General features: G+C 45.2%; 1 protein-coding gene across 1 annotated transcript; it reads left to right on the top strand.

Annotated features, from left to right (window-relative positions):
• The first annotated feature begins 800 nt into the window (after positions 1-800).
• LOC128688735 (uncharacterized PE-PGRS family protein PE_PGRS46-like) lies at positions 801-9,803 on the top strand. The gene is made up of 2 exons (XM_070084608.1): positions 801-866; positions 6,341-9,803. The coding sequence occupies exons 1-2, from the start codon at positions 855-857 to the stop codon at positions 9,551-9,553; spliced, it is 3,225 nt and encodes a 1,074-aa protein (XP_069940709.1). The 5' UTR covers positions 801-854; the 3' UTR covers positions 9,554-9,803.
• Positions 9,804-11,282: the final 1,479 nt, after the last annotated feature.

Below are 11,282 nucleotides of genomic sequence, written 5' to 3' on the forward strand. Positions count from 1 at the left end.
ACTCACTACGAAAGCAAAAGACTTGGCAGACGATGCACCATCCCCCCAATGAAAAGCAGGGGTGTCACTAGCACGTTAAGAGACCATACAATAAATGTCAGGGGCCCGAGACTGTTCAACTGCCTCCCAGCACACATAAGGGGGATTACCAACAGACCCCTGGCAGTCTTCAAGCTGGCACTGGACAAGCACCTAAAGTCAGTCCCTGATCAGCCGGGCTGTGGGTCGTACGTTGGTTTGCGTGCAGCCAGCAGCAACAGCCTGGTTGATCAGGGGCTGATCCACCAGGAGGCCTGGTCACAGACCGGGCCGCGGGGGCGTTGACCCCCGAAACTCTCTCCAGGTAAACTCCAGGTAAACAACTATCAAGAAAGCGTTTTAGGTCAAGGTTGATATTAGAGTTTAAGGGTATAAAGTTTATGGGTATAAAGTGACTACCACCCCATGGGCATGGGGTTACTACCACCCACAGGATCGGTATGGGGTGACTACCACCCACAGGATGGGTATAAAGTGATTACTACCCCATGGGCATGGGGTGACTACCACCCACAGGATGGGTATAAAGTGATTACTACCCCATGGGCATGGGGTGACTACCACTCCATGGGCATGGGACCCAACAAAGCTATCAGAGTAAAAGTTCAAACCTCACTAAGTGTTTACAGGAAAACTGTAAGACTGCGCGCAGCAAATGTCGCAGTAGCGTCCTTAATAATGGTAGACCTCGCTGCGAGAGGCTTCTTGTTTTTTTGTGGGCGAGTGCATGAGAGTGTACAAAACTAGGTGTAAGGCAGGTGGCCGGGTAGACCAGTGCTAGCCACAGAGCTGGCAGCAGGTGCACTCCACTCAACATGATGTTCAAGGTAGGAACCTAGCTAGCCAGACGTGTGTTGTACCAGAGATACAGTCTGCAGACTTGTGTTGTACCATAGATACAGTCTCTAGACTTGTGTTGTACCATAGATACGGTCTCCAGACTTGTGTTGTACCAGAGATACGGTCTCCAGACTTGTGTTGTACCAGAGATACAGTCTCAAGACTTGTGTTGTACCAGAGATACAGTCTCCAGACTTGTGTTGTACCAGAGATACGGTCTCCAGACTTGTGTTGTACCATAGATACAGTCTCCAGACTTGTGTTGTACCAGAGATACAGTCTCCAGACTTAACATGTACTGTACCAGAGATACAATCTCCAGACTTAACATGTACTGTACCAGAGATACAATCTCCAGACTTAACATGTACTGTACCAGAGATACAGTCTCCAGGCTTGTGTTGTACCAGAGATACAGTCTCCAGACTTGTGATGTCCCACAGATGCAGTATCAAGACTTGACTTGTGTTGCTCCAGAGATAGTCTTCAGACTTAACATGTATTGTACCAGAGATACAGTCTCCAGACTTAACATGTATTTTACCAGAGATACAGTCTCAAGATTTAACTTGTGTTGTTCCACAGATAAAGTTTCAAGACTTAACTTGTGTTGTACCAGAGACACAGTCTCAAGACTTAACTTGTGTTGTACCAGAGATACATTCTCAAGACTTAACTTGTGTTGTATCACAGATAAAGTCTCAAGATTTAACTTGTGTTGTAATACATATACAGTCTTCAGACTTAACTTGTGTTGTGCCAGAGATACAGTCTTTAAACTAAACTTGTGTTGTACCAGGGATGCAATCTCAAGACTTAACTTGTGTTGTACCAGGGACACAGACTGAAGACTTATGTTGTACAAGAGATACTGTCCTCAGACTTAACCTGTGTTTTACCAGGGATACTGTCTCAATACTTAACTTGTGTTATACCAGAAATGCAGTCTCAAGACTTAACATGTATTGTACCAGAGATACAATCTCCAGACTTGTGTTGTACCAGGGATACGGTCTCCAGACTTGTGTTGTACCATAGATACAGTCTCCAGACTTGTGTTGTACCAGAGATACAGTCACCAGGCTTGTGTTGTACCAGAGATACGGTCTCCAGACTTGTGTTGTACCAGAGATACGGTCTCCAGACTTGCGTAGTATCAGAGATTCAGTCTCAAGACTTGTGTTGTACCACAGATACAGTCTCCAGACTTGTGTTGTACCAGAGATACAGTCTCAATACTTGTGTTGTACCAGAGATACGGTCTCCAGACTTGTGTTGTACCAGAGATACGGTCTCCAGACTTGTGTTGTACCAGAGATACAGTCTCAAGAATTGTGTTGTACCACAGATACAGTCTCCAGACTTGCGTTGTACCAGAGATACAGTCTCAAGACTTGTGTTGTACCAGAGATACAGTCTCAAGACTTGTGTTGTACCACAGATACAGTCTCCAGACATGTGTTGCACCAGAGATAGTCTCCAGACTTGTGTTGTACCAGGGATACAGTCTCAAGACATGTGTTGTACCAGAGATACAGAGATACGTTCTCCAGACTTGTGTTGTACCAGAGATACAGTCTCAAGACTTGTGTTGTACCACAGATACAGTCTCCAGACTTGTGTTGTACCAGAGATACAGTCTCCAGACTTAACATGTATTGTACCAGAGATACAGTCTCCAGACTTGTGTTGTACCAGAGATACAGTCTCCAGACTTAACATGTACTGTACCAGAGATACAATCTCCAGACTTAACATGTACTGTACCAGAGATACAATCTCCAGACTTAACATGTACTGTACCAGAGATACAATCTCCAGACTTAACATATACTGTACCAGAGATACAGTCTCCAGGCTTGTGTTGCTCCAGAGATACAGTCTTCAGACTTAACATGTATTGTACCAGAGATACAGTCTCCAGACTTAACATGTATTTTACCAGAGATACAGTCTCAAGATTTAACTTGTGTTGTTCCACAGATAAAGTTTCAAGACTTAACTTGTGTTGTACCAGAGACACAGTCTCAAGACTTAACTTGTGTTGTACCAGAGATACATTCTCAAGACTTAACTTGTGTTGTACCACAGATAAAGTCTCAAGATTTAACTTGTGTTGTAATACAGATACAGTCTTCAGACTTAACTTGTTTTGTGCCAGAGATACAGTCTTTAAACTTAACTTGTGTTGTACCAGGGATGCAATCTCAAGACTTAACTTGTGTTATACCAGAAATGCAGTCTCAAGACTTAACATGTATTGTACCAGAGATACAGTCTCCAGACTTGTGTTGTACCAGGGTTACGGTCTCCAGACTTGTGTTGTACCATAGATACAGTCTCCAGACTTGTGTTGTACCAGAGATACAGTCACCAGGCTTGTGTTGTACCAGAGATACAGTCTCCAGACTTGTGTTGTACCAGGGATACGGTCTCCAGACTTGTGTTGTACCATAGATACAGTCTCCAGACTTGTGTTGTACCAGAAATACAGTCACCAGGCTTGTGTTGTACCAGAGATACAGTCTCCAGACTTGTGTTGTACCAGGGATACGGTCTCCAGACTTGTGTTGTACCATAGATACAGTCTCCAGACTTGTGTTGTACCAGAGATACAGTCACCAGGCTTGTGTTGTACCAGAGATACAGTCTCCAGACTTGTGTTGTACCAGGGATACGGTCTCCAGACTTGTGTTGTACCATAGATACAGTCTCCAGACTTGTGTTGTACCAGAAATACAGTCACCAGGCTTGTGTTGTACCAGAGATACAGTCTCCAGACTTGTGTTGTACCAGGGATACGGTCTCCAGACTTGTGTTGTACCATAGATACAGTCTCCAGATTTGTGTTGTACCAGAGATACAATCACCAGGCTTGTGTTGTACCAGAGATACAGTCTCCAGACTTGCGTTGTACCAGAGATTCAGTCTCAAGACTTGTGTTGTACCACAGATACAGTCTCCAGACTTGTGTTGTACCAGAGATACAGTCTCAAGACTTGTGTTGTACCAGAGATACGGTCTCCAGACTTGTGTTGTACCATAGATACAGTCTCCAGACTTGTGTTGTACCAGAGATACAGTCACCAGGCTTGTGTTGTACCAGAGATACAGTCTCCAGACTTGTGTTGTACCAGGGATACGGTCTCCAGACTTGTGTTGTACCATAGATACAGTCTCCAGACTTGTGTTGTACCAGAAATACAGTCACCAGGCTTGTGTTGCACCAGAGATACAGTCTCCAGACTTGTGTTGTACCAGGGATACGGTCTCCAGACTTGTGTTGTACCAGAGATACGGTCTCCAGACTTGCGTTGTACCAGAGATTCAGTCTCAAGACTTGTGTTGTACCACAGATACAGTCTCCAGACTTGTGTTGTACCAGAGATACAGTCTCAAGACTTGTGTTGTACCAGGGATACGTTCTCCAGACTTGTGTTGTACCATAGATACAGTCTCCAGACTTGTGTTGTACCAGAGATACAGTCACCAGGCTTGTGTTGTACCAGAGATACAGTCTCCAGACTTGTGTTGTACCAGGGATACGGTCTCCAGACTTGTGTTGTACCATAGATACAGTCTCCAGACTTGTGTTGTACCAGAGATACAATCACCAGGCTTGTGTTGTACCAGAGATACAGTCTCCAGACTTGCGTTGTACCAGAGATTCAGTCTCAAGACTTGTGTTGTACCACAGATACAGTCTCCAGACTTGTGTTGTACCTGAGATACAGTCTCAAGACTTGTGTTGTACCAGAGATACGGTCTCCAGACTTGTGTTGTACCAGAGATACGGTCTCCAGACTTGTGTTGTACCAGAGATACAGTCTCAAGACTTGTGTTGTACCACAGATACAGTCTCCAGACTTGTGTTGTACCAGAGATACAGTCTCAAGACTTGTGTTGTACCACAGATACAGTCTCCAGACATGTGTTGCACCAGAGATAGTCTCCAGACTTGTGTTGTACCAAGGATACAGTCTCAAGACATGTGTTGTGCCAGAGATACAGAGATACGTTCTCCAGACTTGTGTTGTACCAGAGATACAGTCTCAAGACTTGTGTTGTACCACAGATACAGTCTCCAGACTTGTGTTGTACCAGAGATACAGTCTCCAGACTTAACATGTATTGTACCAGAGATACAGTCTCCAGACTTGTGTTGTACCAGAGATATAGTCTCCAGACTTAACATGTACTGTACCAGAGATACAATCTCCAGACTTAACATGTACTGTACCAGAGATACAGTCTCCAGGCTTGTGTTGTACCAGAGATACAGTCTCCAGACTTGTGATGTCCCACAGATGCAGTATCAAGACTTGACTTCTGTTGCTCTAGAGATACAGTCTTCAGACTTAACATGTATTGTACCAGAGATACAGTCTCCAGATTTAACATGTATTTTACCAGAGATACAGTCTCAAGATTTAACTTGTGTTGTTCCACAGATAAAGTCTCAAGACTTAACTTGTGTTGTACCAGAGACACAGTCTCAAGACTTAACTTGTGTTGTACCAGAGATACGTTCTCAAGACTTAACTTGTGTTGTTTCACAGGTAAAGTCTCAAGATTTAACTTGTGTTGTAATACAGATACAGTCTTCAGACTTAACTTGTGTTGTGCCAGAGATACAGTCTTTAAACTAAACTTGTGTTGTACCAGGGACACAGACTGAAGACTTATGTTGTACAAGAGATACTGTCCTCAGACTTAACCTGTGTTTTAACAGGGATACTGTCTCAATACTTAACTTGTGTTATACCAGAAATGCAGTCTCAAGACTTAACATGTATTGTACCAGAGATACAATCTCCAGACTTAACATGTACTGTACCAGAGATACAGTCTCCAGACTTGTGTTGTACCAGAGATGCAGTCTCCAGACTTGTGATGACCCACAGATACAGTATCAAGACTTGACTTGTGTTGCGCTAGAGATACAGTCTTCAGACTTAACATGTATTGTACCAGAGATACAGTCTCCAGACTTAACATGTATTTTACCAGAGATACAGTCTCAAGATTTAACTTGTATTGTTCCCCAGATGAAGTCTCAAGATTTAACTTGTGTTGTACCAGAGACACAGTCTCAAGACTTTTAACTTGTGTTGTACCAGAGATACATTCTCAAGACTTAGCTTGTGTTGTACCACAGATAAAGTCTCAAGACTTAACCTGTGTTATACCACAGATACAGTCTTCAGACTTAACTTGTGTTGTGCCAGAGATACAGTCTTTAAATTTAACTTGTACCAGGGATGCAATCTCAAGACTTAATTTTTGTTGTACCAGGGATACAGACTCAAAGACTTGTGTTGTACCAGAAATACTGTCTCAAGCCTTGTGTTGTACCAGAGATACAATCTTCACACTTGTTTCATAAGTTTCTTTCTCATATTGTGCCGTTTTATTCTTTATTATCTTCTGTATGTGTTAATATGTTGTGGTTGTTTGGCAGGTGGTGGTGATGGTGGTGGCGGTGGTGTGGATGGTCCATGCCACAGAAGTTAACACAGCAGATACGACTGAGACACCAGTGACTCTCGCAAAAGAGACTGGAGAGAAGTTGACTGTGGAAGCGGAGACTGGAGAGCCGGTGACTGGTACATCAGAGACTGAGACGCCTGCTGAAGAACCAGAGGAAGAATCAAAGCGGGACAAGAGGCAGTTCTTTCCTTTCTACGATCCCTTTTATGGCGGTCCTGCCTACTGGCCTCCTCCTTATCCTGGGTGGCGCAGACAGCAGTTTAATGGGAGACTACGCAGTGGTATGGATCTGCCAGATGTTGTGGACACTACGAGTTTTCTAAGCAGCGCACCACGCGCTGATCCCTACCTCTACAGGCCCGGATGGTACCCATATTATTTCCAATCCAGACCTCCAACCCCATACTATGCTCCAGACTTTCATTATGGACAAGACTGTGTTTACCCATTCCCTCATAGTCATGCAGGGTCACCAACACAGCTTGGAGCTCCTGGGAGTGGAAGACAGGACATACCTTCTGGAGCAGCAACACAACCTGGATCTCCAGCATTTGGAGGGCAGGGGATACCTTCTGGACCAGCAACACAACCCGGATCTCCAGCATTTGGAGGACAAGGGATACCTTCCGGACCAGCAACACAACCTGCATCTCCAGCATTTGGAGGACAGGGAATACCTTCTGGACCAGCAACACAACCCGGATCTCCAGCATTTGGAGGACAGGGGATACCTTCTGGACCAGCAACACAACCCGGATCTCCAGCATTTGGAGGGCAGGGGATACCTTCCAGACCAGCAACACAACCTGGATCTCCAGCATTTGGAGAACAGGGGATACCTTCGGGACCAGCAGCACAACCTGGATCTCCAGTACTTGTAGGACAAGCCATGCCTTCGGATTCCACCTTCCCGTCCGACTTTTCATTCATACACAGAGACACAGGAACCGTTCCAGACTCCCAACCTGGAGCATCTTCTTTCGCAGGTTCCTTCCCGAGTCACCCTCCTGGACCAGCAGAATTTGGACCTGGACAAGACAGCTTCCAGGACAGTAGTCACCCTGCTGTAGGAACCCAATTTGGAGGTGAAGTTAGCACCTTTGGAACAGGACCTGGGGCATCACCCACTGGTTCATTTGGCGAACCAGGCATGGGCGCAGGAGGTGGTTCATTTGGTCCAGGAAGTAGTTCATTTGGCGAACCAGGTATGGGCCCAGGAAGTGGTTCCTTTGGCGACCCAGGTATAGGCCTAGGAAGTGGTTCATTTGGGGAACCAGGAATAGGCGGAGCCGGTGGCTTAATTAGCGAGCCAGGAATAGGTGGTTCATTTGGCGATCCAGGCATGGGCGCAGGAAGTGGTTCGTTTGGCCCAGGAAGTAGTTCATTTGGCGAACCAGGTATACCCCCAGGAAGTGGTTCCTTTGGCGATCCAGGTATGGGCCCAGGAAGTGGTTCATTTGGCGAACCAGGTATGGGCCCAGGAAGTGGTTCCTTTGGCGATCCAAGTATGGGCCCAGGAAGTAGTTCATTTGGCCCAGGAAGCAGTTCATTTGGCGAACCAGGTATGGGCCTAGGAAGTGGTTCCTTTGGTGATCCGGGTATGGGCCCAGGAAGTGGTTCATTTGGCGAACCAGGTATGGGCCCAGGAAGTGGTTCCTTTGGCGATCCAAGTATGGGCCCAGGAAGTGCTTCATTTGGCCCAGGAAGTAGTTCATTTGGCGAACCAGGTTTGGGCCCAGGAAGTGGTTCCTTTGGCGATCCAAGTATGGGCCCAGGAAGTGGTTCATTTGGCCCAGGAAGCAGTTCATTTGGCGATCCAAGTATGGGCCCAGGAAGTGGTTCATTTGGCCCAGGAAGCAGTTCATTTGGGGATCCAAGTATGGGCGCAGGAAGTGGTTCATTTGGTGCAGAAACCGGCTCATTTGGTGAAGGAAGTGGTTCATTGGGTGCAGAAACCGGTTCATTTGGTGGAGAAACCGGTTCATTTGGTGGAGGAAGTGTTTCAATAAGTCAAGGAAGTGATTCATTTGATGCAGAAACCGGTTCATTAGGTGGAGGAACCGGTTCATTTGGTGAAGGAAGTGTGTCAATAAGTCAAGGAAGTGATTCATTTGGTGGAGGAAGTGGTTCATTTGGTGCAGAAACCGGTTCATTTGGTGCAGAAACCGGCTCATTTGGTGAAGGAAGTGGTTCATTGGGTGCAGAAACCGGTTCATTTGGTGGAGAAACCGGTTCATTTGGTGGAGGAAGTGTTTCAATAAGTCAAGGAAGTGATTCATTTGGTGCAGAAACCGGTTCATTAGGTGGAGGAACCGGTTCATTTGGTGGAGGAAGTGTTTCAATAAGTCAAGGAAGTGATTCATTTGGTGGAGGAAGTGGTTCATTTGGTGCAGAAACCGGTTCATTAGGTGGAGGAACCGGTTCATTTGGTGGAGGAAGTGTTTCAATAAGTCAAGGAAGTGATTCATTTGGTGGAGGAAGTGGTTCATTAGGTGGGGAAACCGGTTCATTTGATGGAGGAAGTGTTTCAATAAGTCAAGGAAGTGATTCATTTGGTGGAGAAACCGGTTCATTAGGTGGAGGAACTGGTTCATTTGGTGGACAAAGTGGTTCATTTGGGGGAGAAACTGGTTCATTTGGTGGAGGAAGTGGATCATTTGGTGGAGAAACCGGTTCATTAGGTGGAGGAACTGGTTCATTTGGTGGACAAAGTGGTTCATTTGGGGGAGAAACTGGTTCATTTGGTGGAGGAAGTGGATCATTTGGTGGAGAAACCGGTTCATTAGGTGGAGGAACTGGTTCATTTGGTGGACAAACTGGTTCATTTGGGGGAGAAACTGGTTCATTTGGTGGAGGAAGTGGATCATTTGGTGGAGAAACCGGTTCATTTGGTGGAACTGGTTCGTTTGGCGAATCAAACATCCCTCTTGCCTTCGGAAGTGCAACTCCCGACTCCAGCTTTGGATCAGAGTCTTTAGGTAATCTTGAATCTGGCGTGAGCTCGTTCTCAAGCAACAGCTTACCCTTTGCAGGCAACGCCCTGCGTGGGTCAGGCAGCTTCTCCAGCTCTGTTACTTTAGATGCTCCTGGCTTTGGTAGCGACGTTAAAGTCCGTGATACCCAAGAGGCAAGTAAAAAGAGTGAGGAAGGTAAAACAACTGCGGATGCTAATATCATTCCTTGAGTCGTTTCCTTAACTCTTACCTAGCATAATTGATCAATAAATCACATGGATCATTTCTTGTGTATTACTATTTTCACTGAGTACTGCTTGTAATCACCTATATGTGGTTGTAGGGGGTCGAATCACAGCTCCTTTGTGTGTGTGTGTTTGTGTGTATATATATATAAATTGTGTCATCAACAATAATAAAAAATATTTTCATTGATTTTACATGATAGGGCAATTTTAAATATATCCATGTTTAACTATATTAGTAGCTGTTATTTTTTTATCCTCTCACTGAAGATTATTAGTAATGCTGTATTCTTGGGGAAGCGCTAAACCCATGGCCTGATGGCAAAAGCTCTCGCTTCACATGGTGAGGGCCCGGTTCAATTCCCAGCAAGGGTAGAAACATTGGGCGTGTTTTCTTACATCGGTTGTCTGTGTTCCCATCAGTAAAGTGGATATCTGGGTGTTAGTCGACTGGTGTGGGTCGCATCCTGGGACAAAATTGACCTAATTTGCCCGAAATGCTCATCAGATTTAGCGACTTTCTGTATAGTAGTATGTCATTGATGTCAGCTAGTTCTGTATACCCTGTACATGTACTTGTAAAAATAAAGATATTATTATTCCTTCCACTACAGATTCATATACTCTCCAAGTCATCCTATTTTGTTCCATCCTCTCCAAATGTCCAAACTACTTCGGCAACCCCTCCTAAGCCCTCTGGATAATACTTTTAGTAACCCACACCTCTTAATTTCCAAACTATAGATTCTCAGCATTATATTCGCACTGCACATTACCTTCACACACAACATTTCCACTGCCTCCAGCCTTCTCCTTGTTGCAACATTCACCATCCATGCATCACACCCATATATAGTAATAGTGTCAATATATATTAATTAATAAGACATTTTGTGACCCAGTTCTAGAATAGTTTCGATTAGTTGCATTTTGTTTTTATGAGACTTCTCACATGGGGGGATTGTGGAGAATTTCTGTATCAGTTTGTAATTCTTTTCAAGCAGCTTTTTCCATATTTTTTTCGACGTGCTGCCCATCTCCCTCAGAGGCAGGGTGGCCCAAAGAAGAAAGAAACACTTTAACCATCATTCAACACTTTCACCATCATTCACATATAATCACTGTCATAGCAGAGGTGTACAGATATGACAGTTCAGATGTCACTCCAAACAGCAAATATATATCCCAAACCCCTTCTTTAAAGTGCAGGCATTTCTCATATTTTGTTTAAATTTTTTTTTTTTTTTATTATCACACTTGCACACGAAAATCACTCACTACGAAAGCAAAAGACTTGGCAGACGATGCACCATCCCCCCAATGAAAAGCAGGGGTGTCACTAGCACGTTAAGAGACCATACAATAAGTGTCAGGGGCCCGAGACTGTTCAACTGCCTCCCAGCACACATAAGGGGGATTACCAACAGACCCCTGGCAGTCTTCAAGCTGGCACTGGACAAGCACCTAAAGTCAGTTCCTGATCAGCCGGGCTGTGGCTCGTACGTTGGTTTGCGTGCAGCCAGCAGCAACAGCCTGGTTGATCAGGCGCTGATCCACCAGGAGGCCTGGTCACAGACCGGGCCGCGGGGGCGTTGACCCCCGAAACTCTCTCCAGGTAAACTCCAGGTAAACACTGGCCGATTCCCACCAAGGCAGGGTGGCCCGAAAAAGAAAAACTTTCACCATCATTCACTCCATCACTGTCTTGCCAGAA

Source organism: Cherax quadricarinatus, chromosome 13 (assembly GCF_038502225.1).
Source record: "Cherax quadricarinatus isolate ZL_2023a chromosome 13, ASM3850222v1, whole genome shotgun sequence".
NCBI classification, from domain to species: Eukaryota; Metazoa; Arthropoda; class Malacostraca; order Decapoda; family Parastacidae; genus Cherax; species Cherax quadricarinatus.